Here is a 26,544-nt window from a genome sequence, read left to right on the forward strand (position 1 = left end):
AATTTTCTCTCTGTTGACCCCAAACATTTAAAATATTTTATCCAGATTTCCTAGTTTTTTTTCTTTTCCAATAGGAAGGTTGGTTTGAAATAACCTGGCAAGCCACTGTCAGGATTGTGTCACCTGAACTAGAGAATTTGCTGAACCTTCCTGCATGCCCTGAGCCCCTCCACCCCTAAGGTTCTAGGATGCCATCCCCTGAGGGGCTCCCCCACAGGCCTTAATTCTCCCGGGACCAGCTAACCTGCTCCCAACTCATGAGCCACACCATAAGATTATTTGCTCTGTGGCCTCACCACTCTGAGTCTAGTCACCCAATAGATGAGTTGAGAGTTGCCATGCCCTCCCTGTTCTGGGCTGCACCCACTGCATCCCCCATGTCCCCACACACCACACCCCCCCCCCCCCCGCCATGTCCTCATTTAAAGCCAGCCGCAGCTAGTACCTGTCATGCTCACAAAGAGCTTGGGTGTCCCTGTGCCTCACATCCGGTCACCTTTCATGTTTGGCAAGCAATTGCTGGTCTGGAGGTCTCAGAGGAGGTAGATTTGCCCTGGCCCTCTTCTTACACATTTTAGACTCCGTCATGTGTGGTCACTGGAGCATCCAGGTGAGGATGGCTCCTTCCCAGAACCAGCAGCCATGGACTGGATCTAATTCCGCCTGGGAATCCTGGAGTGGAGAAGATGCAAGGATGCACTGACCCTTCTACATCATCACAACCTTAGCGTGCGTGTTGGGGGAGAGGGTGTCCCAGAGTGACCCCTTGCCAGTAAAAGTTGGTAGGCATCCTAGCCCCTCACCAGGCCCTGGCATAGGGAGGTCAGGATCTCCTTGTGCCCAGACTCCAGGGTCCCCAGGATGTGGATGTCAGGTATCTGAGTCAACACTGGGGAGGAAGGGAAGAGACCTGGAGCTCAGAGAAGTAGGATATCAGGAGGACTGTTCATGCTTTCCTTCAACCTAACCCTCTGTGGAGGCTCCTACCCTACAGATCACGTTCAGAGATTGTGTTTTCTATTCATTACAGTATCTCCCAAGAAGCTTTCTCCTCCCAAAGGAACAATGTCTGGCTCTCCTCCATCCTGGCATCTCTGTTTCTCAGGGAGCAATTGTAGGTGGAGGTCTCCAAGGAGGTGGCATTGGTCCAAGGTCCTTGGTCCTCTCCTGCAACTTTTCACCTGGCCTGTTTGTGGGCATAGGAGGATCATGTTATATGTTGTCCCCTGCCATAAATCAGAAGACGTAGACTATTCTAGAGTAAATTCATAAATTTCAGGATAAGAGGAGGTCAGAGCCCGAGGATATGCAGGCGCTTTGCCCTACACCATGTCCCCAATTCTCATACCTGCAGCTCCTACCCTGCATGCTTCTCCAAGTTGTACCCCCAAATGGAGACTGAGGACCCTCCATGAGGTCACATTTCCTGCAGCCATCTGACCCCTCCACACTCAAAGCAGGAGGAGCAGCAGCAGCTTGGGCTTGTGGGGAGCAAGTCTGGGACCCCTGACTTGACCAGATCCGTCCCTTCTATCTGGAGATCCGGGGAAGCTGCAGAAAAAGCAGGCATCTAGGGGCTCTTTCTGGATTGGGCTATCCCCAAATCCTCCCTCTGTCAGAAGCTCCCCTTTTCCCCAGTGACTATCAGGGAAGTGAAGGCTGAGCTCTTCACTAGTGATAACCTGTCAAGATGGCCCCCTCCATCCTCCTCCCCACTCACGTTGCTTCCTCTAATTGTCCATCCGCACCTCCTTCAGAAAATGGTTGGAGTGTGGTCTCTCTGCTCACTTAGAATTCCTGCAGCATCTCTCAGAGGAGAAGACTATAGGGGCCAGAACCAACCTGAAATTGAATCCTCTCTCTATTTTGGCCCTCAGCCCAGGCATGGTCACATAAGAAGCCTCAAGAAAGGATGGCTGAACTCATACTCATCTGCAAGGGCCCCCTTAAGGTCAGGGTTTGAAACTGCGAACTGAGGCCCTGGCTCCAGCCCCAGACTTTGGTGTGATGTTTGTGGATTTCTGGTGTCAATTTGAAGTGAGAAAGACCCTAGACTTGTGTGTCTTGAGAAACCTCAGCCCATCTTCAGGTTTCTCATGAGCTCTGCACATCTTCAGAATGAGTTCAAACTTCTAAACAGTTCCTCCAGCCCCACAAGACCTCTCCTCTTTATGGTACCTATTGAATCTCCATCTCCTTACTCTACCACCATTTTTCCCTGACTTTTCCTGGCTTTCTCTGCCCTTCATGACAACTCTTTCCAAGCTGTGGTCCACTGAGGCCACAGGATCCTTTCCCCGATTTGAATATTTAACCTTCATGTAGAATGAAATAAAACTGAGGACTTATTTCTGTGACCCATCGGCTCCAAATGCATCATCTCAACTAGACTTCTGATATTTCATTCTTTCTTTTGAGCTGAATCAGGACTTGGCATAGCATCAGGCAGAGAAAAGAATGACAAATCATGTTCTCTGTCGTCCAGAGCTCCATGACAGTACAAAGAAGGGATTAAAAGCAAGAGCAAAATATCGACTCACTGGAAAGTGAGGGGGAAAAGGAGAGGAGTCTGGACACAAAGAAGGTTTTCTGGAGGAGGCGAGGGTAGAGTCGGCCTTGAGAGGCAAGAAACCCAGCGGCCTGTGTAATGCATTGTCTTTCCAAAGCTAAGTCCCAACTTCTCTAGGATGAGGGGATGTTCAGGAGGAGACTGAGGAGGAGCTTGGCTGCCCCATGACCAGCACCTCTCTCCTGAAGGAGAAAATGTCACTGGCCACATTCTCCGTGCTTGTCACATCAGGATGAGAAAAGGCTCTGTCCCCAGGGGGCGCTCCATCCCTCATGCTTGACCCCGGAAGCGCACCCCGAATGGTGGGCGCTGTCCATGGTTCTGAGCATAGCTGGTCTCGGGAAACTCCCTCCTCTGCCATGGACCTCTATTCACAGGCATGAGGTCCTGAGCCTTGGGCTAGCAGGGCACCTAAGTTGGAGGGGCTTCGGAAAGGCCAGATCCCTCTTGGGAAGGAGGAGTCAGAGGAAGGGGTGGGAGCAGGCTGGGCTCATCTCTCTACTTTTCCTCTCACCTCTCATATTGGCTTAACATTCTTCTAAACTTGTGCCAGCCTCGCTAAGGAACAAAGAATAACAAGGTATTTTCAGAGGTTCCAGGTTATGCTGATGCTGCCGACCCTTGGACCACACTTTGAGTAGCAAGTCTGTGCCTGGATTTCCCGGCAGATAAAGGGTTAGGAAAGAGATGAATGTTCGCTGAAGTTCCCTGGGTGCCAGACGCAGGGCTGTGCCTTTTTGTATATATTGTCCCATTTAATTCTCACAACCGATCTGAGACAGAGCTGGTTAACAATTCTCATCTGGCAGAGAGGGAAACTGAGACTTGTGTGGTAAATGACCTTCACAGGGTCTCACATCTTTGATGCACATTTTGGGGCTGGGATTTTAACCCACACACCTGACGCCATAAAGAGTGCCCCTGAACCAACTCCACACTGGCCTCAGAAGAGCAGATGATACACACTGAGGAAGAGTTTTATTTAAAAGGGATAGAGACCATCAGGCAATAGTCCAGGGCTGATGGTGGCAGCAGAGAGCAGAAGGAGAGGCACCACCCTCCCCGCTCCACAGGAGGCGAACTCTACAGGGATCAAGGTCACATCTCAAGGGACCAGCCACCAACACCATCTTTCAACTAGTTCGGGAACCTCTGCTGCTGGTGGACATGCAACATGCTCACTATGAATGAAGGAGTGGATTCTACTTAGCATTTGCCACTGGAATGTCCCTAAAAGTGGAAGTTTCCCATTGAACTTTATGTGTCTTAGGGGAGCTAGTCAGGCCACCACTAAGAATTAAGATCTCACTGTGACCTAAAGAAAGGGTGGTTTCTGGAGACCAGCTATGGAGAAAAGGGGACTGGGGAAGAAGCTGGACATAAGTGGGGAAGAATATACAGAGACTGGTAATAACGACAAGAAGAAATATTGGTCCAATGTATTTACTGCCCACTGCCAGCTGACACTGTTAGCTGTTTCCACGCTGCATATTTTCCCACTGGACCTCACAATATAAGAATTCGCCTTATGAAATTAACTATATTTGGGGGTAGGCTAAGCTGCTTGAAACATTCATAAATAAATATTGAGCATTTATCTTGGCTGTGCACTGTGTTAGGTGCAAGAGATTCAAAAGTGAACAGAGCAGATTCAACATTAACTTCATCGTGAACCAGGACATTCTGTGGAGCCTCTGTTTTCTTATCTGTGTAATGGAGCAGGACACCATTGCCTTCAGGAGCTTTTAGGGCTGTTGTGAGGCCGGGGAGGGGCTTTGGGGGACCTGAACTGCCCCACTTCTGCCAGGACTAACTTCCCTGCAGCATTTGCTCAACCCTAGCCATACCTCCCTCCCAAGTTCAGGACAAGGCAGGCCCCTGGCCTTTACTCAGACGGTCCTTCCAACTGCCATGCCCCTCCCCTGCTTCCTCATAACCCGATAACCTCTCCTTGGTCTGATACCTTGAAGATATACCTCCTTCTAGTCTGCCATCTATTAACTTTGTCTGAAGTGTCCTTTACCACAATATTTTCAACGTTGGTATTGTCAAATCCATCAAGATTTTTGGCCAGAAGGCTGAGTTTTTATTACCTTTTGATCATCACCTCTTAATAACATTATTCTTTCTTGAAATTTTTCCACAAAGGTGGCCATCAGAACGTAAGACACTTCCTAGCTTGAAATATATTTACGTATATTGGTTATAAAAATATCTTTATAGTTGACATTGTGCAAACTATAGATATTTATAGTTTATATTATATAAATATATAATATGTTTAAATATAATTAATGTATAATATATATTATATTTCTATAATATAAATATAGTTATAAATATATAATATATTATAAATACATGATATATAGCTTATATTATATAAATATATATTTATAGTTTACACTGTGTGGTCATCTCTCAGGTCAAGAACTAGAACTTGAAGGCTCCCCAGGAATCTCACAGTCTCCCTCTGTTTTCCATCCTGTCCAAGCCTCTCATGGTTACCACTGTATTAACATTCGGGGCCATCTTTTTTCCCCTACCTTTGCCTATAAGCATAACACCTGCGTGTCTATTCTTACACAACATGTTTGCTTTAGAACTTCACGCAAATGGAATAATGTAGTTACATATATTTTGGATGACCTTAATAGAACCATGCCAGCTTTCTTTTCATTAATGTTGGCATAGTATATAATTTTGTCACCTTAATTTCGTCTCCTTTTGTCCATCTCTATCCTTACAATTTAGATGCATATATTATAAGGTGCATATGGATGGAATATTATTCCAAGCCAGCTCTCTGTTTTTAATTGAAGCATTTATCCCGTTATATTCAATGTAAGTAACCCACATTATATTTTATTTTCTATATGTGCCACCAATTCCACATTAATTTATCTCTCCATTTTTGTCTTCTTTTGATTTACTAAGTTTTTTTTACAGTACACTTTTAATGACTTCTAGTTTATACGTTATACATTCTAACTCTATTCTTGTAGTCATTGCCATAAAAATTACTGCACATATAATTAACTTATCAAAGATTTCAGTAAGTGAGAACTTCTCTCTCTTCCTAGACAGTATGTTGATGTTAAGAAATGTAAAATACACTTGTCTTCCCCTACACACTTGGGACTTAGCTGTTATTATTGTCAGGAGTTTTATTTTATTTGTTTATTTATTTTTTTGAGGAAGATCAGCCCTGAGCTAACATCTGCCAATCCTCCTCTTTTTGCTGAGGAAGACTGGCCCTGAGCTAACATCTGTGCCCATCTTCCTCTCTTTATATGTGGGACGCCTACCACAGCATGGCGTGCCAAGCAGTGCCATGTCCACACCCAGGATCCGAACTGGTGAACCCCGGGCCACCAAAGCAGAACGTGGGCACTTAACCGCTGTGCCACTGTGCTGGCCCCTATTGTCAGGAATTTTAAAACTATCTTTTATTTTTATTCTATAGGGAACTCCACCATTTATTTGTTCTAAAAGATTTGTATTGCTTCCTCATTTTTTAATGCTTTCTACCAAGTATAGATTATATAAAGTGATATTTAAAGATAGTATTTGCTTTCTTCTGCTCTCCATGGTTGCTACTGAGAATTCAGTCAATTAAACTGCTCCTCTTTTGAAGATGATCTGTCTTTTTCCTCTGGTTTGGGTTCTTTTGGTTTTCTTTGACTCACTGTTACACTGATACTGTTACCAAACCAGGCCTGTTTTGCCCACCACACAGTAAGCCAATCACTGAGATGATGAGTTTTGCAGAAGAGAAAGGGTTTATTCACAAGGCAGCCAGTGAGGAGATGGGACAACAATTCTCAAATCCGACTCCCCAAAAATGGGGATTAGGGATATTTATGGGATAAAGGGGCAAGGTGGTCTAAAGTATGGGGGCAGATGATTGGAGGGCTGGAAAAGTGAGGTATTCAATAATCTGTGCAAACATAGTCAAGATTCAGGGCTCTTCATAAGATGCATGTTCACAAAATGGCAGTCTTTGCATGATCTGAGGGTGGAGTTTTCGGCCCCCCCGATGTCAAAGGGTCACTTATTGGACATTCACGCAAGCCCAGTTGATGGGTCGCTGGTCTCAACCAACTTAAACTGAACAAGAAGTCTACTCTCAGTTCCTGAAGAACAGCTTAAGCACCGTGATCATGGTGACCCGAACATCAGACATGTTATCTATCAGGAAACTATGGGAGTCTGATAATATATTGCTTATCTACATGACTTTTAAGAACAAGCAGCACAACTAAGAATGGGCTGTGGGGGGAAATGACGAAAGCCTCAATTGATAATTGCCTGCAGAAAAAACTTTAGTTACTAATCAGAATTGGCCACTACAAAATGTGTCTTTGGGGCTGGCCCCATGGCTGATCGGTTAAGTTCCTGCACTTGGCTTTGGCGGCCCAGGGTTTCATCAGTTTGGATCCTGGGCGCGGACGTGGCACCACTCATCAGGCCGTGCTGAGGCGTTGTCCCATGTAGCACAACCAGAAGGACCCACAACCAGAATATAGAACTTTGTACTGATGAGGCTTCAGGGAGAAGAGGAAGGGAAAAAAAGGAAGATTGGCAACAGATGTTAGCTCAGGCGCCAATAATAAAAAAAAAAAAAATAGTGTCTCTTTGGCTTATTTTTAAGGACAAAAGACTCTGAAAGAAACTTTGACCTTCCCTCTAACGACCTAAAAGAGTTTGAGATAGAAAGCCAGTTCCAGGAAGGAACTAATACCACAAGATAACTACAGTTTAATATAAACTAGGTGTGATAGACAAGGACGAACCTAACAAAGTCCCTTTCATCTCTCATGGTCTTTGAAAGGCATGGTCAACATTTGCTTACCACAAATTTGCTTTTCCATCTCCATGTGAATTGCCTTCCTCCCCTTTGAAGTCCCAAACCACTGCCCCCAACATCCTCCTTTGTCTCCAGCTGAAGATGGTATTTAAGGTGGCCTTGGCCATTCTGGCGAGTTACTCAGTTTTCCTGGGTTTCTCCCATGTATACATGTTATTACACTTTGTTGGATTTTCTCCTATTATTCTGTCTCATGTCAATTTAATTATTAGACCAGCCAGAAGGACCTAGAGGATAAAGGAATAGTTCTTCCTTCCCTACACTAGCTATCTAATCATTAATGGCTATCTGGCCACCAGTTTCGATACAAACTCAGTGTGGAAGTAATCCCCTAGGAAACTTCCCACCTTAGGCAGAGCCAGCGTCTTGACTTCCATTTCCAGGACCTTGCAAGGCCACACAACCAAAACTCACATGTTGAGTATGGGCAAATGCCACTGGGAATTTTGGTATTTGGCTTAGATATCCTGCCTTATTCTCTGGGTTCAAGCTTGTCCCCAAATTCTGGCCTGGTAAGTTCCCATTTTCTTTTCAGGTATTCTATAGTTTTAAAGTAAGGGATTTTTTTTCTTTTTTTGCCTTTTCATCTTTTCCAAAGGATTTTGTTATTTTCAGCAGGAGGCTTGATCAGAATAATCTAACCTGTCATTACCAAAACCAGAGTCACAACTCAACTCCTTATGGTGCTGAAAATGGGGTTTGGGTAGTGGATGTCGGGAATCAATGTCCTCCTGGTTCCATGCTGGAACTGTCCACTTCTTTCCTCGTGGCCACTTTCTAAAGTTTAGCAAATAATTGATCCAGGTTTGGGTGCTTGTTTTGTGTTGCTGGGGGCACTCACCTGGGCCTGTTTTATTTGAGATGAGCCCCACAAACATTTCCCTGACTGGAGCCAAGGTTGTGGCTGGACCAGCCTTTGTGGTTGTTTTTATGATTGCAGAACACGCTTCAGCAGCAACCATCAGGAAACTTTGAAAAATCAACTTTTATTACTCAAAAGTCCTGGAGGAGACACAGCACCCCGAGGGCCATTCAGCGAGATCGCGGGTATAGAGAGCCAGAGACAGTAAGGACCTGGGGTTCTGCCTTTACTGGGGTTGAGGCTGGGGTGTCTATGGTTTTGCGGGTTCACTACTGGCAAATTTAAAACATAAGAGCAGAAATTAAAGGGCAGGAAGGGAAAAGCAGGGTAACTCAAGAGGTCAGTTATATAATTCACCTATGGCTTCCTAAAAAGGAAGGTTCACAAACGGGGCCGCCTGGCTCTTTCTCTAGTTGTACAGCTGGCAATACGTTTATCTGGGATGCACGTCTTCAAAATGGATGGCTCAGCAATCAAAAGCTTGATGACAATTAAAACTTACGGTCAAGAAAGCTTATGGTTAGCACTTACACTACAGTGCTGCTGGTGAATTTGGGGCTGTGTTTGTTTTAGTGCTTTCTTCAAAATAAATTAAATTTGTTCAACTTTAAAGGAGGGAAACTATGAGCTCTTTGTCCAATCCACCTTCTCAATCCAAATCTGTCCATGACTCAAGTTTGAAGGACAACATAGCGTAAGCCAGATAAAAGCAAGGCAGCATGGCCTCCAAGAGAGGGATCTCAAATTGTAAAGACATGGGTATGAACCAGCATGGAAGGGTTAAAGAAGAATGGTCAATGGGGCTGGCCGGGTGACACAGCAGTTAAGTTCGCATGTTCTGCTTTGGTAGCCCGGCAGCCCAGGGTTCATCAGTTAGGATCCCGCGTGCGGATATGGCACCGCTTGGCAAGCCATGCTGCGGCAGGCATCCCACATATAAAGTAGAGGAAGATAGGCACGGATGTCAGCTCAGGGCCAGTCTTCCTCAGCAAAAAGAGGAGGATTGGTGGCAGATGTTAGCTCAGAGCTAATCTTCCTCAAAAAAAAAAAAAAAAAAAGAATGGCCAAGAGGAGAGGATGGATCAGTAGATAGCAGTGAGGTTATGAAGGATTTCAAGTGCCAGGAGCAGTTGCTTGTGATGTACTGTCCAAGGCCAGGGAGTCATGAATGGGTTTGTGCAGGAGAGACAGTTAGCTCTCCAGCTGTTGGAAAGATCACTTTGGAGCCCACAAATGAGATGGTGAAGGGACTGGAGATCAGGAGGTGGAGGAATGAGTGGGAAAAACTGACAAGTACAAGTAGAGGAAGGAGATGACCACAGAGAGATTATAAGATGCTGTATCATGAACCAAATGCCAGGTTGAGGAGCCAGTCGTTCCCTGGGGAGGCTTTGAAGCATTCTGGGAAGAAAAATAACATCGACCAGTTGCTTCTCTGTCCCCTGTGCCTGGTCACTTCAGCCTCAGGAGAACTTGCCAACAGGACCTTTTTGTAGAAGGAAGAGAGACCAGCAGGCACTGAGCACATGCCCTAAGCCGGGATCTCTGTGGGTTGATTTCCCTATGCCAATTTCTTTAATGCTCACAACCACCTTTGAGGTAGGAATGCACGATTTCTGATTTACAGAACGGTAAACTGAGGCACCCAGAGATGAAGTGAGTTGCTTGAGACCAATGCGTTAGGAAGTGCTGGAGCCTGCATTTAAGCCCAAGTCTCTAATCCTATCACCTGTCTTTTTTCTGCTCTACCAGGGGATGCTCATATCATAGTTAATGTTAATATTGCTGCAACAGCTCCTCAGGCTTCCCTTAGTCATTGACTTCCTCTTTCTGCCTCAGAGGCTGTGCTCCCTCTGCCAGGACTGAGCTGTGGGCAAGTCCTCATTTGCTTGCCCCGATCTCAGAGTACTCGTTGGTGCTGGTGGCCTCCTGGTCCTGAGGCTCCTGAAACTTCATCTGGTGAAAGCTGAGAGAGGCATAGTGAAGTTCCTGTTGCTCCTCTGAGGGAGGGGCATCTCCGGCAGGGGACACTTGCTCTGGGGGGCTCTCTGGCTGGGGCTTTTGCCTGGAACCCTGAGGAAAGGGGACAGAAGGGAGTCAGAGAAGGAACAAAGGTGGGCACGGCCCCCAAGGGGAAGTTGGGCTGATGGTAAATTTACTCATTCATCCTTTTATTCCATACACATTTCTTATGAACTCAACTATTTGTTCATTCACTTAAAATTTTGTGATACTACAATTGATTAGGCCATATCAAGGGCTTACTAATTGCATTTAATCCTCATCAAATCCCAGTATGAATTATATTCTTATTATCCCCATTTAAAGATAAGGAAACTGAGATAGGGAGAGGTTAAGTAACTTGCCCAAAGTCACTCATCTAGTAAATGACAGAGCCAGGAATCAAACCCAGGCCTGCCGTGTAATTGGCCATGTCCCCTGTGCCGGGTCCTGGGTGAGGGGCCAGATGGACAGTGTGAGAACGCAGACAAAGACCCTGCCCTCAGGCAGCTTACAGTCTGCTAGGAGGACCAGATGATAGACAAGGACCAAGATTATAGACAAAGCAAACTTCCAACTTTGATGTGTGTGATGAGATATTTTATGCAGAAACCAGAAAAGAGATGGCACTTATGGATCCTGGACCCAAGTTCCATAAAATGAAAACAAAAATAGAGCAGAACTCATGTCCCCAGTAAAGATGGTACCCAGACACTGGTGAACAATTCCCTTTCCTCTCCCACATATGCCCAAACCTCTACACCACCACGCTATACAAAAGTGTGTTGAAGGCAACATTATCCTTCAAATACTAGCTCAGAAAAGGGGGAAAAAGGATTGGAGATTAGGGAAAAGTGGTTTCATGATGTCAGAAAAAAATAGACTATCTGGAGGGAGCTACCCGTATTAGGTGTGAGCAAGATGAGATGAAATGACAAAGCAGCTATGTTCATTGACCCTACTGCAACCAAAGAGGGGGAAATAAGGACGTGTGTCCATTAATAGCCTTATCTTCTATGAAAAAAAGATTAAATTGAGACTCATAAGACAAGACACAGCTTAGATTAATGAACAGGAGAGAGGGATGTGTTCATTCTTTCACTCAACATCTCTTTGCTGAGTGCTTGCTATGAGTTAGGTGCCATTCTTGCAAATGGGAGTGTAAGAGGGACTGAAACAGTTCAAGATAACTGCCTTCATGCAGTTCCTTGTTAGAGAGGGAATAGCAATATTAGGCAATACATGTAAGGGTTGTCCCCACGCGCTCTTCTAAGCAGTTCTTGTAACAACTCAGTGAGACGGGTCCTGACATCTCAATGGATTCATTTTCAGAAGAGAAAGCAAAGACACAGAGAGGTTAATTCTTTTGTCCCAAAGTCACACACTTTGGAAATGGGTAATTCCAGGACTTGAACGCAGGAAATTGAACTAAAGTTCATCACTTTACTATTCTGCCTACACTATGAAAGTGCCCAGAAAGGTAGAAAATAAAATAACGGGAAAAACAAAGTTCTCTCTCCGGTAGTGCCTGTCAAGATAGTGAATTCATCCACACTACTGGCTCTATTTCCTAAGATCCAACTTTGGAGGAACTACAGAGCTACGGGATGACAAAATTTCATAAATCAATCAGTCGATCGATTGATCAATCATCACATTGAAATCCAGAGAGGAAAGTAAAGGCTAATTTGAAGGAATGGAGTTGGGACGGTGGGGCGCTGCATCCCACGGCCAGGGAGACTGGCTTGTTGACGAGAGGATAAGCCACCTCAAATATGCTTGAGTTCTACTCCTTTCTCTCCTCCACCCTTGCCCTGGGACAATCACTGCCTATCCTCTTGTTGCAGAACTCAGAACACGGACAGGGCAGTGACAGGCAGGTTTCCTTGGACAAGCACCAAAGGCCCACTGGGGTGAAGAAAGCAGAGATGGAGCTTTGCCGGCCTTTGGGATTCTTTTGTCCATTCTCTCCTTTCCAAACTCCTGAGTCTGGTGGATCAAAATCCAAGAGGAGTCCTGGCTCAATGCTACTTCTCCCTGAGGGTCTGAAGGCAAAAGGGTGGCTTGAGCTGCTTTCTTGGGGAGATGGGAAGTGGGAACGATCAGTTGTGATTGGTGCCTGGGAGTGCTCCACCCCAGGGCTTGTCTCCTTCTCTCCTTTGAGCTGACACAGACAGCATCTGCCCTTCGCCCTCACCCAATCGACACTGTAAGACAGAGTAGCTAAAATCCCAGGGGAATACGAGCTCACAGGTCAGAAGACTGGACGCCTGTGGAGTGTAAATGTCCCAGAAGAAAAACAAGCTGATGGAACCTCCAAAGCACAAGCATCAGAACACTTTAATCAAGAATTTAAACTAAACATACTAAATGCACTAAAAGAGGTAAGAAATGCTATTACCAGCATGCAAGAAAGAGTAAGAAATTATGGAGGCCAGCCCTGCGGCATAGTGGTTAAGTTCAGCATGCTCTGCTTCAGTGGCTGGGGTTCATGGGTTCAGATCCTGGGTGAGGATCTGCACCACTCATCAGCCATGCTGTGGCAATGATCCACACACAAAATAGAGGAAGACTGGCAATAGATGTTAGCTCAGGGTGAATCTTCCTCACCAAAAAAAAAAAAAAAAAAAAAAAGATTAAGAAATTATGTACATCAGAAACTATGTGTGTAAAACAAGAAATTATGTAAATTATTAAAAAGGAACTATGTATATAACTATGTAAAAAGTGGAAATATTATGTCTGAAAAATATAATAGGATGAACCTGACAGATGGGCTGAAGAACAGAATGAATACGATGGGAGGCAAGTTCATGAGCTGGAAGGGCAGTTTGAAGCCTCCCCTAGAGTAGGGAAGGATGCAGAATAGAACATATGAAAGAAAAGTTACGGTAGATGGAGGATAGAAAGAGAAAAATCTCAATTCAAACTATAATAGTCCCCAAATGTGAAAAATAGGAAATAAAAAGAGGAGAAATATTTGAGTGTAAATAGTGGTGATAAAATTATCAGAATTAAAGAAAGATGAGCCACCTCAGCTGAAAGGGGCCCACAAATGCGAGAAAAGAGACAAGGGGAAACCCACACCCTAACACACTATAGTGAATCTCTCTCTCTCTCTTTTTTTTTTTGTCAAGGAAGATTGGCTCTGAGCTACCATCTGTTGCCAATCTTCCTCTTTTTTTCTTTTTTCTTTCTCCCCAAAGCCCCAGCAGATATTTGCATATCCTGGTTGTAAGTCATTCCAGTTCTTCTATGTGGGACACCACCACAGCATAGCTTGATGAGCAGCGTGTAGGTTTGCACCCAGGATCTGAACCAGCGAACCCTGGGCTGCTGAAGCTGTGCCACAAACTTAACCACCATGCCATGGGGCCAGCCCCTGTAATGAATCTTAAGAAAATCAAAACCAAAGAGAAAGTGTAAAAGTTTCCAGGGAAAATGAATGGATTACCTACAAATGTGCAAGATTCAGACAGACATAAGATTTCTTAACAGCGATGAAGAGTACAAGAAGCAGTGGAGTAAAATGTTTAAAGCTTTGAAGGAAAATCACCATGATCTTAGAATTTATATCCTGCCAAATGAAATTCAAATGTAGGAGGATAAAAAATATCTTCAGACACGCAAGTCTTCAGACATCTTAACACAGCAAAACCCAATTGAAAACACAGTGGGAGGGAGAATTCAAACAAAAAGAATTCAAATAAAGATAACAAAAGCAAGAAACACTGCAATAAATATGAGATATAAAGGTGACAAAATACTTCAGTAAAATGTGTACCTGTGTATTAAAAAAAAAAGACCAACGAATAGAAAAATGTTAAATATGTTCATAATCACCGAGAACGAAAACTGGAGATCTAGAAATGGAACCAAAATTGTGGAAGGTGGGAGGAGGAGAAACCAACAGATATAGAAGCATGCTCAAGTTCTTTTGTTAGCTGTAATACAGAGGTATCAATTTTTTAAGTAAGAAAGGAGAAAATAAAATATTGAAAAAAATGGACCCAAGTGAAAGGAGAAGGTAAAATAGTAGAAAGAAATCCACATATATCAATAACCACAATAAACACAGATAGAGTGGACTCAACGGAGGATGTCAAATTGGATTTTAAAAAAACTAGTTATATATTGTTTACAAAAATCATTGCTAAAGCATAAATAAAGTATTGGGGGAAAAAGGGTGGAAAAATATCAGGAGCCTTACTGACCAATGAGAAATTGGTGTATCTCTGTTAAGATCCAACCAAATAGACTCTGAAGCAAAAAGTATCAAGAAGAGTAGAGAGAATTACTACGTGTGTTTTGTTCAATTCACTAAGAGGATGCAAGACTCCTAAAATATATGGTTGTAATTTAAAAGTACATCCACTATAAGAAACATATTTGGTAGAACTACAGGAAAAAATTGACAAATATATTATCCTAATGTGGGATTTCAACATCCCTCTATCAATTATTGATAGGCCGTGAAGACCTATTAGTAAAGCTTTGGATTTGAACAATACGATTAACACACTGGCCAATTGATCCATTGATATAGAATCTAAGAAACAGAAAACATACCTTCTTCTTAAGCACACGGGAAATACACACAAAAATTCATCACACACCAGGCCACAGATCAAGTCAACAAATTTTAATAATGGGTGTTGTTAAAGCGATGTTTTGAAAGAAGTTTACCCGTAAATGCTTTTATAATGAAGGAAGAGTGTTATACATTAATAAGCTAAGTTTCTGGTGTAAAAGGTTAGCAAAAGAACACCAGAAAAAGCCAAAGCAAGCAGAAGGAAGGTACTAAGAAAATGAGAGTCAAAATAAATAAAATAGAAAACCAAGATACAGCGATAAAATTAACAATCCTCAAAGTTGGTTTCTTGAGACTAATAACAAAATAGGCAAACAATTGACAAGATTTGTCTAGGGAAAAAAGAGAGAAGTCACAAAAGACTGGTCAGGAATGTAAAAGGGGAAGTAATCCCAATTAAACCCAACAGAATAAAATTAAAAGAGTACTACCCATAACCTTTCATCAAAAAATGATAAAACTTAGGTGAAATGAACAAATTCTTAAAAAAAAAGCTCACGGAAGAACATGTAAAATGACCGAATCAGAAAAATTGCACATAGAAACAAGAGCACGTCTAGGTGGTTTTACTAGTGACGCCTATTAATTATTCAAGAAACAGGTCATTCCAATTTTATACACTCTCTTCCAGATAATAGAAAATGCAGGAATATTCTCCAATTCTTCAATATTATCTTGATACTCTAACAAGCATATGACAGGAGGAGAAAGGAAAATGAAGGCCCATTTTGCCCATGCACATAGATGCAAACACACTAAACCAAAGGATAGCAGACTGAATTTACTAGGGTATTAAAATATATATATATATATACATACACACACACACACACATATATATGTATAATGAACAATTTGGTTCTTTCTCAGGGATGCTAGAGTAGTTTCTATTAGAAAACCATGAAGTGTCATTCACAATGGTAAGAGAGGAGGGGAAAATCATATCAGTAGATGCATTTGAAAAGCTCAACAGAAATTTATGATAAAAACTTAAATCGTTTAGTGATCGGAAGGAACTTCCTTACCCTGATGATGGTTACCTATTAAAAAAAAATCCTACGACCAAAAACCAACTTAAATGGCAAGATATTGGGTGCATTTTCTTCAAAAACAGGAGTAATAATGGATGCTCAGCTTCACCACCTCTATTTGACTTTGGAGGATTAGCCAGGATATGAAGACAGGAAAAAGGAAGGAAGTGTTTAGGATCAAAGTGAAGAAATAAACTGTGTTTTGTAGAAGATATGATCAACTAATTTGAAATCCCAAAAGATTCTAAGTGGCACTCAAGACCAATTTGTGATATTTTTTTAATTAAAAAAAGTCTATAAAAATACTTCAATGTCTGTATACAAATTATTAGAATGAACAGGAGAGGTTAACAAGTTGGAAGAATATAAGATCAATTAAATATGTCATTGTGTGTCACTCGTTCCTGCATCTACTGAGAGAATGAAGAGAATTCTCAGCACTGAGACTGCTGATGCCCCAGAAGATGTGGGTGTCACTACACAGAGATGAACATTTATAGTGAAGAGGCTGGAGGAACCCAGGAGAGGGCCTCAACTCCTTCAGGAAGTTGAGGAAAGTAAAAAGGAAAGTAAAAGGAGAAGCTGTGTGTGGACAAATAGTGAGGAAATGAGGAAAGTGGCTACTGTTCAAACAATCTGTAGTCACATACTGCCCACAATCTGAGGTGTTACAAGGACTTCCATTGCCGGATGGGGTAGTCTGAGTGTGCTCACTTCCCCATCACTTATTCTGCAGAATGAATCTTTTGTAGAAATCTGAAACCCCTTAGAAGAAGATCTGCAGAAAATGCACGGGACCAGGTGTTTCTTGTTCAGGACCTAAAGCCCAAAAGGACAAGCTGATTCATGACGGAAATGACACCCAAGACCAGTCTGTGGTTTTTTGAATTGCAAAAAACAACCTCACGTATTTTCAAAAGATATTTTCATTCTGCATACCAGCAATGAGCAATCAGCAAATGCACTTTTAAAATGATAGCATTTTATAACAGTAACAAAAACTAGTATTTAGAAAGAAAAAATAGCAAAATATGTGTAAGACCTGTGTGAAGGAATTCTACTTCTTTGTTGAAAATATTAAAAAAGATTTAAACCAATAGAGAGATATCTGCTTTCGAGGATAAGAAAATTTGAATTCGTAAACAAGTAAATTCTTCCCGAATTGATCTATAGATTCAATGTAATTCCAGTCAAAACAGCAAGAAGAATATTTTGGGGAACTTGACAAACTAATTCTAGCATTTAAATAGAAGAACAAAGACTCAAGAATAGTCAAGACATTATTGAAGAAGATTAAGGAAGAGACCTTGTTATGTCAGACATTAGGACTTATTTTTGAGTCTATAGATTCTGTTGACTCTATAGACAGTTCTGACTCAGAGGCAGTGAAATTGACAGTTGGAACAGAATAGACACCACAGAAAGAGACTTACACATGTATAGAATTTTGATATACGACAGAAGTGGCATGGCAGATTAGTGAGGGAGGGAGGGAGAGAATATTCTACAAATGAAGGAGGAAAATACATAGATCAATACTGCACACCACACACAAAAATCAACTCCAGTTAGATTAAGTCTTCAAATGTCAAAAAGAAAACAAAACTTTTAGTAGGAACTATACTTGAATGTCTGAAGTTTAGGATGGGGAAGATTTTCTTTTTGGGGTGGGGGGGGCGGGCAGGATTAGCCCTGAGCTAACTGCTGCCAATCCTTCTCTTTTTGCTGAGGAAGACCGGCCCTGAGCTAACATCTGTGCCCATCTTCCTCTACTTTATATGTGGGACGCCGACCACAGGATGGCTTGACAAGCAGTGTCATGTCCGCACCCAGGATCCGAACTGGCGAACCCCGGGCCGGAAGCGGAACGTGTGCACTTAACTGCTGTGCCACCAGGCCAACCCCAGGAAAGACTTTCTTAAATGAGACCCAAAAGGCACTCAATCGAAAAGAGAAGATTGTTGAATATGTTTATATTACAGTAAAGAACTTAAGACAAGTTACTCACTGGGAGAAGATATTTGCAATACGTATAACCAAAAAAGTAGTATAAAAATATATAAAGCTCTCCAACAAATTTAATAAGAAAAGGTCAAACACCCAACAGAAAAAATGGGCTACAAATGTGACCAGGTATATTAGAGAGGAGGTGTTCATATGCCAGTGAAGACGCAGAGAGATTCTCATCCTCATCGGCAACCAAGGAAATGAAAATCAGCACCATAATGAGATAGTGAGATGACAAAAAAGTTGGGAAAACCAGGAGCTGGAGAGATTGTCGATCAACAGAATCTCATAGGCACAGATAAGAGTATAAATGGATGGAAATGCTTTGGAAAACCATTTGTCACGATCTTGTAAATATGAACATTCACATACGCTATGACCTAATAATAGACGCTTAAGTAATGCTAAAGAAAAACTCTTACACTTGAATACAGTGAGATGAATAAGAATGTTTGTAACAGTAGCATCTGGATAGAACTCAAATGTCCACCAGTTCAAGCTTAGATAATAATCATAAAATGACATATTATACAATGGGAACTGCAACTTTGTGCAACAACATGGAGGAATCTTCACAACATAATGCTGAGTCTACAAAGCAAGTCCAAGAAGAGGGCCTGGAGCGTGACCCCCTTTGTAGGTTCAGAAGCAGTTAAACTAAATAGGGTATATTTCAGATACAGATATATGTGATAACACTACGAACAAAAGATTCAGAGCAGTGGTTACTGGGGCTGGGTCAGAGATCAATATGGGCAGATGTAAGTTATCAGCGTTTGAGGTCTTGAGTTGGATGGTGGGTTCACAGCTGCTTATCACATTATGAATAAAAACAAGTAAGTCAAAGAGAACAAGCCTTGCTCCACTGATAAAGGCTTGGTGATGAACAAAGCATTTTGAATAATTCCATCTAACACAGCCCAACTTTATATAAGGGGAGGGGGAACATGCAGGACAGGGACAGAGTGAGACAAAATTCCAGCCTCTGTCCCCAAGGCCTTCACAAGGACAATGAGAGGGTGAAGACAGGTAAATACAGTGATGTGTGACGTGCCCCTCTGCACAGGGATGCACATGGGGCTTCGGGGACACAGAACAGGATGGATGGACATTGACGGAGAAGGAAATGACAAAGGTTTCCCAGAGTAGGAGATGTTGATATTGATTGGAGCTAGAAGAATGAGATGAAGTGGTCTGCTGTAAATGCAGAAGGGAGGGCACTTCAGGTGAGAGGTATTGTCCATGCAAAGGCTCCAAGTCATAAAGAAGTCATTGTATAGAGACAGTGACAAGGTCAGTGTGGCTGGACCATGGGGCAGAACCAGAGGCTGAAGTGGCCATCAGGGGAGATCTCAAGAAGGACCTCAAATATCGGATCCAGGAATGTGACTTGATTCTCCAAGCAGTGGCAGCAAACAACATTGAAATTCCAGAATGGCTGGAAAGTAAATAGAATTTGGAAGACTGTTCTGGCAGTCTTTATCTGGCAAAGAGGTGAGGTAGGCTCAGTAGTCAGCAGGGTTGAAGGAAGAGGATGACCAGGGGACCATTCACTCTGGGAAATGAAGGGGAAGAACAGAAGGGAAGTCAATTCCCAGGTGTCTGCCCAGGTGACTAGGGAAGAGCAGATTTGGACAAATGCTAAGAAGCTCAGCCTGGACTCACCAAATGGACATGCACAGGGCCCCCCACTGCATGAGACGATGCCCACATCACTCACCCAGGCAACTGTACCCATGACAGGATCTTCATCATCCGTGCCCTCTCGTTTCCCGGCTGCTTGCTTCCTGCGGGTTTTCACTCTAAGGGGAGAAACCATTGCACTGCATCCAGATCCTGGAACCAGACTTGGAGACCTTCCTGACATGCAAGTGAGGACTCCATCCTCCTGAATAACCGGGGGTTTGGCCAAGACTGAGTTTCCATCACTAAAGACCCTTGTTACATACAAAAACTTGTACATGAATGATCATAACAGTGTTATTCATGAGAGCCAAAAAGTAGAAACAACCCAAATATCCATCAGTGGACGAATGGACAAATAAAATGTGCCCAATCCATACAACGGAGCATTGTTTGGAAATGAAAAGGAATGAAGAACTGACACGTGCCATAACATGCAGGAACCTTGAAATCATCACGCTAAGCGAAAGAAGTTAACCACAAAGGACCATGTAGTATATGATTCCATGTATATGAAATGTCCAGAATAGGCAAATCTAGAGAGACAGAAAATAGATTGGTGGCTGCTTGGGCTAGGGGGAGGAGGAGGGCAGGATGACAAGGAAGGAGTGCAGAGTTCCTCCTTTTTTTGGTTTCTTTTTCATTTTGGGCTAATGAAGAAGTTGTACAATTGACGGTGCCAATGGATGTACAACTCTGTGAAAATACTAAAAGCTACTGAACTGTACATTTTAAATGTATGGGAATTATATCTCAATAAAGCTGTTACCCACCACCAAAAAAGATGCCTCTAAACCTACTCTACTCAGCTATGCATTTCTGCAATTCAGTGACTTCTCACCACACTTCCTACCACACACCCCGCCCCCCCCACCCCACCCCCGACCCAGGACAAAGGCTTACATGCAAAAGAAGGTGAGGCACAAACAGAGTGACAGCAGGGTCATGGCACCAGCACCTCCAAGAGCTGCAGAAACCATTCCCGCCGAGGATACCAAATTGCCTGCAGAGAGGATGGGTGTTAGACGACACACTCCCAGGCCTCGGTCTCTTGTCTTCCCATCTCCTTGCAGAACTTGCTCTAGGGTCTTGTTCAGGCAAGAGATGGAGCACCTGTCCTAGCAATCACTTTCTGTCCAGGCCCCAGCCCCTCTCCCTCCAAGCTTCATCTCTTCTAGAATAATAACTTCTTTCTACTTCAGCCTCTGACCTGGCAGCAGCAGGACAGTGATGTTCTGGGACCCATGGATATTCATGGCCTCACAGCTGAACCTGAGGCCGGAGCTGAGCCCCCCGCTGAGGCTCAGGGAGCTGTTGGCCCAGGGTCCCATCGAGCTGGAAGTGACTGTGAAGGAGGCGTTGCTGTGGTTTCCCACCACCAGCCTCTTCCCCAGCCGCCAGCCCAAGGAGGCAGCTGGGTGGGCTCGAGATGAGCAGTTGCAGCGCAGACTCTGGTCCTCCCAGGAGCACGAGGGTGTCAGCAGCTTTGGGGGGTCTGTGGGGAGGCGGGATAAGGGTCAGTGATGCCTCTGCCCTCCCCAGGACCCAGGTGTCCTGCCTCCCAAGTCCCCTCCCACCGAACTCACAGTGCACACAGAGGGTCAGAGAGACCTGCTGGGAGCCCAGTGGGTTCTGAGCTCTGCAGATGAATTTGCCTTCATGCTCCAACTCCACCCAGGGCAGCTCCAGGATCTTGGGCTTCCTGGCCTGGGAGGGGCTCAGGGTCCCATTCATCTTGGCCCAGCTAACTGTGGCTTCAGGGTTGCTCTCGGTGACACAGTCCAGGAGCAAAGATGCCCCTTCCAGGACCTGAAGACATGAGCCATTCCCTGGGTGTTTCAGTTCTGGAGAAAGAAAGAGAGAGTGTACTCAAGAGCCAGTGAGCTCTGGGAGGCTGACAGTTTCCATCCCTCCCTCCTTCCAGGATATGGTTGGCATCTTCCTCTCCTCCCCTAGCCTATTGGCTTGGGTCTGGGTTCAAAGGCTGGGTCTTTACACCCTAGGACATTGACCCAAAGTGTCTGGGCCTCATCTCTTCAGGGGAGGCTCAATGTCCACTGGGACATGCCTGGACTGTTTGGTGGAGAGAACAGAGAGTTCCACGGCTTCAGGAAGCAGATTCCATGAATGCAGCAGGAAATAAGACTGAGGATGCTGGGGTGGAGGAGTAGGAGGAGAACCAGAGGCAGTGCCATGTAGGGCGAAATGCACTTTGAACAGAGTGTGTGCGTGTGTGTGTGTGTGCATGCACTCAGGCACACAGGAGGTAGGGGAGAGGAAGGTGGTCATTTTTTTAAAAATTTTTTAAAATTTTTTTCCTTTTTCTCCCCAAAGCCCCCCAGTACATAGTTGTATATTCTTAGTTGTGGGTCCTTCTAGTTGTGGCATGTGGGACGCTGCCTCAGTGTGGTTTGATGAGCAGTGCCATGTCTGCGCCCAGGATTCGAACCAACGAAACACTGGGCCGCATGCAGCGGAGCACACGAAGTTAACCACTCGGCCAGGGGGCCAGCCCCCGGAAGGCGGTCATTTTTATCTTTGCTCTTCCCATATCTGATTTCAGTCAAGCTCTGATAGACCCTGTCTGTTCAGAGTCGGCCCCAGGGGCAGGTCACAACCCCGGAGAGGAGAGGTTCTTTCCTACCTGTGACATTTCCGGAGAGGACATGGATGGTGAGGTTCTGTGGAGCATCTGGGATAGAAAGACACAGCCCCGTTTCAGAGGTGAGGAGGGGGATGGAAGTTGAGCCAGCACCCAAGGAGGGTGGTGGAAACTGGAGAAGATGGAGGTTGCTGTTCTTCCTGCACGCTCCCCACCTGGACTCCCAGGGCTCAGATGAATGCTTGCGTGTTTGAAGCTTAGCTCACCCTCACTCTCTCCCTCTACTCTACACACACAGCCCCATCTGCCCTCAGGGACCAACCATCCCTCCAGCACTCACAGGAGATGTTGAGCTGGATGGTTCTCTCCGTGGCCACCTGAGCTCCTTGGAGTTTCACCCAACAGGTGAGGTTGGTGCCATGGTCTTGGAGCCTTGGGGTGAAGGTGAGTACTGAGGAACGGAGGGTCTTGGGGTCCAGCGAGTGAAGAGCCGTCCCCTCCCAGGAGAACATGAGAGGTCGTCCCCCTTCACAGGACCCTGGCAGGCTGCAGGTCAGCTTTGTGGGGCGGCCAGACTCCAGAGGCTCCAGAAGGTGGATGTCGGGTTTCTGTGTCAGGTCTGAGGAGGAGACAGAGAGATGCCTGGGCCCCAGGGGGGTGGGGACCCAGGGTGTGACCCTGAGAGGGACCAGAGCCTCAGACTCGGAACTGACCCGGGTCCTGTATCCCTCTGACCAGCCCAGCCCAATGCCTGGAGCAAGGAATGTTCCAATGTTCTGTCTAAGATGAGTGTCTCCACATCCCAGGGTCCCCTCCTGGGGCCCCTGCTGTACCTGTCACCAGCAAATGCAGCTTCTTATCTCTGTAACTATAGTTCACATAATATCCTCTCTCCACTCGGAAGGAGTAGATGCCTGTATCGCTCTTCCTGGCGTCTCTGATGCTCAGGGAGCAGTTGTTGGTCCTGGGGTCCCCGACGAGGCGGAATCGGCCCTGGGTTTCTGTATCCACTTGTTGCTCTGGGTTGTTTGTGGCCACAAGTATAGAGTAGGGCCAGGAATCCCCATTCCAGAACCAGTAGATGTAGAGTTCACGAGGGAAATTCCTCCTCCGATCCCAGGGGTAGGAGAAGGAGCAGAGCACGAGGACACACAAACCCTCCTGCACAGTCACCGATTCCGTCAGTTGGAGCTGGTACCCTGGATACTCCTGCAGGGACCCTGGGGGGGACACAGACACTCAGCTGCAGCTCCGGCCCCTCCCCGTCCCATGTCCATCCCTCCCCCTGGGCAACTCACCCCCCCACAGCAGGGGCAGCAGCAGCAGGGGCACCATGTCTGCTTTGGCCAGGCCACAGCCCGGGTCCAGCTCCCCTGTCAGGGAAGGAAATGCCACAAATGTGGGGTGAGGCTGAGGAAGCCCCAACAGGAAGCTAGTGGGTGAGGGAGAGCTGTCGCCACCACGGAACAGGAACTAGGAACCACAGGCAGTGGGGTGAAGTAGCGGCTGAGAAACCGTCCTGTCCCACCCTCTCCCTGCACCCGGCACTGCAGGTGAATATACCGAGGCCCCCAGGGGTAGAGAGGCTTGTCCAGATGTGAACCTGGAAGTGATCGCCTCCCAAATGCTGTTGAAGTCAAGAGTGAGGTCACCGAGGGGGCAGAGCACTTAGAAACAGCAAGGAGGGCTAGTCCGGTGATTCATGGGGACCCACTCTCCAGCTGAAATGCACGGAATGTTCTGGAAAAGGATAACTTTGAATTTCCTTGAAACCATTCAAGCATTGGCAAGAAAGAAAGGAAGCTGCAGACCCAAATCCAGTGGAGGGTGGAACTGCATGAGGAAAGCCGAGAGTTAAAGCCCTTTGCTCTGAGGGGCTTTTGGAACCTGGGACACTCGCCTGCTGGTTTCACGGATCTGAGGGTCTTGGGGTGCAGCCAGGGAGCACCGGCCTTTGCAAAGCAGGATGTCCCCATTCCACGGGGACCCCAAAAGCCTAGACCTCAGCACAGAAGCTCAATCTTCAGGGCCCTTCACATGCACCGCCCCATTTCCAAAGCCAGGGCGAGGGCCCAAGTGATGTGTGGAAATAACCTGGAATCCTACAGCTGTTTTATGAAAGGAATTGATCAACGTTTCCCCAAATTTGACAACGATCTTCAACAGTTTGGACACTCTCACTAACAAGTTGTGGGATTAAAAGAAAGTTTCTTAAACTATAGAAGCTATAAAGAAATTTCAATCAATCATGCCAGAGGAAATACTGAATACTCTTTCTATGCTATTATATATGTAGAATATTCTTATGACTAAATATATTTATTAATATAATATTAATATCTATTAACAGACTATATGACAAAGTGAGTCTCATGTAAAGAGTCAACCAAAGAGTATGAGTGAAAAACTGTGAGGAAAATGTGTCATGCAGGTGTGCCAGACAGGTATTCTGGACTGGCATATTTTAATTAATTAATTAATTTATTTATTTACTGTGGAGGAAGATTGTCGCTGAGCTAACATCTGTTGCCAATCTTCCTCTTTTTGCTTGAAGAAGATTGTCGCTGAGCTAACATCTGTGCCGGTCTTCCTCTATTTTTGAATGCCAGATACCGCCATAGCATGGCTTGATGAGCAGTGCACAGGTCTGCACCTGGGATCTGAACCCTCGAACCCTGGGCCACCCAACTAGAGTTTGTGAATTCAAACACTATGCCACCAGGCTAGCCCCTTTGAGCATTTTAGCTTTTATAATTTGATGATGTGTTTTCTTATTTCAAAAGTATTCATATGTGCGCTACACGTTGTATTTTTTTCTTTTCTTTTTTTTTTTTTTATAAGATTTTATTTTTTCCTTTTTCTCCCCAAAGCCCCCCCGGTACATAGTTGTGTATTGTTTGTTGTGGGTTCTTCTAGTTGTGGCATGTGGGACGCTGCCTCAGCGTGGTCTGATGAGCAGTGCCATGTCCGCACCCAGGATTAGAACTGACGAAACACTGGGCTGCCTGCAGCGGAGCGCGCAAACGTAACCACTCGGCCACGGGGCCAGCCCCTGTATTTTTTTTCTAAGGTGTGATTCCACTTTCTGTGTAAATGTCGTGCTCCACAGGACCCAGGATTGCTCCTGCCGGAGGGTCCAGGCAAACGAGAGAGCACCAGCTACATCCCCCACTCCTCAAGTACTGCGGGGAAGACTGCTGGGCAAAGCAGCCACTAGAGAAGGCCAGGTTCCACAAATTGTGCAGCACAAATTCACATCAGCTGCTGGTCTAGCAAATCTCAAGCTGGGATTATCGAAAAGACAAGAAGTAACAAGTCTTACAAGGATGCGAAGAAAAGGGAAGTCTGGTGCACTGTTGGTGGGAATGTCAATGGGTGCAGTCACTATGGAAGACAGTGTGGAAGTTCCCTGAAAAATTAAAAATAGAACTATCATAGGATCCAGCAATTCCACTTCTGGGCATTTGTTTGAAGGAAATGAAAACACTAACTCGACGAGGTATTTGCACCCCCCACGATCTGGAGAGACTGCGGTAAATAAAATAGGTCATTTAAAATAACTTCATCTTTTTAAAAATATTTTTTTAATGTGGCATTTAGAAAATTCTCTATGACACATATGGCTCATGTTTGGTGCTCACATTATGCTTCTATCAGATGGTGACAGTTTAGAGAAACTCTTAACCCATGTGCACTCGAGAGATAGTCCAGAACCCTCAGAGCAGCGCTGTGTATGCTAACCTCACTGGAGACATTAGAAATGTCTGTCAATGGTCTAAAGTGTTCATGGTGTTCTAGGGGTACAGTTGTCAACTATATGACAATCAAAACAAAGAAACACTGCCACACAAAGCAAGGTCTATTGGAAGTTTGAGAGAAAGAAGCAGAATCATACGTCAGTAAGACTCCATTGATATAAAGTTTAAAAACAGCAAAACCAAACGGTACTGTTTGGTGATACACTGTTAATGCCAAAATGAGAAAGTAAAAAGAAACATTCAAGGTCATTGAGGAGCGTTGGAGTGAGGAGAGACACGAAGTCGGCTTCGGGGGCTTCTTGCCGACTTCTATTTCTCAACCCGGGTAGGAATTCCATGGGCGTCCCCTTTATGATTATTCCTCAAATAGAACATGTAGGGTTCAGGCTTTCTTTTGCACTGTTTCTTATATCTCAGAGGAAACACGAAAAATAAACTCATGATCAAAAAATTGGAAAGGCACCACTAATGAGATAAGACAACTACCGCTGGCTTAGAATGAATTTTAAATATTAAAATGACAAATGGCTCAGAATTCAGAAATTTAGTTCCCAGACGTTAAAAACTATT

General features: G+C 44.7%; 1 protein-coding gene across 3 annotated transcripts; it reads right to left on the reverse strand.

Annotated features, from left to right (window-relative positions):
- Positions 1 to 405: 405 nt before the first annotated feature.
- Positions 406 to 23,672, reverse strand: LOC106822346 (sialic acid-binding Ig-like lectin 5). Of its 3 annotated transcripts, none has more exons than XM_070499198.1 (9): positions 23,515 to 23,666; positions 23,050 to 23,436; positions 22,557 to 22,835; positions 22,259 to 22,306; positions 21,201 to 21,458; positions 20,825 to 21,109; positions 20,518 to 20,617; positions 19,652 to 19,733; positions 406 to 672 (listed from the first exon to the last, which is right to left on the reverse strand). In XM_070499198.1, exons 1-9 carry the CDS (start codon positions 23,549 to 23,551, stop codon positions 595 to 597), a joined length of 1,554 nt encoding a protein of 517 aa, XP_070355299.1. In that variant the 5' UTR covers positions 23,552 to 23,666; the 3' UTR covers positions 406 to 594. The 3 variants fall into 3 exon arrangements, with proteins under 3 accessions (XP_070355299.1, XP_044615712.2, XP_070355298.1); XM_044759777.2 differs by lacking the exon at positions 406 to 672 and adding an exon at positions 7,255 to 10,374; XM_070499197.1 differs by lacking the exon at positions 406 to 672 and adding an exon at positions 17,570 to 19,486 and having other exon boundaries at positions 23,515 to 23,672.
- Between the last annotated feature and the right edge of the window lie 2,872 nt (positions 23,673 to 26,544).

This window comes from Equus asinus, chromosome 26, assembly GCF_041296235.1.
Source record: "Equus asinus isolate D_3611 breed Donkey chromosome 26, EquAss-T2T_v2, whole genome shotgun sequence".
In the NCBI taxonomy this organism is placed as follows: domain Eukaryota; kingdom Metazoa; phylum Chordata; class Mammalia; order Perissodactyla; family Equidae; genus Equus; species Equus asinus.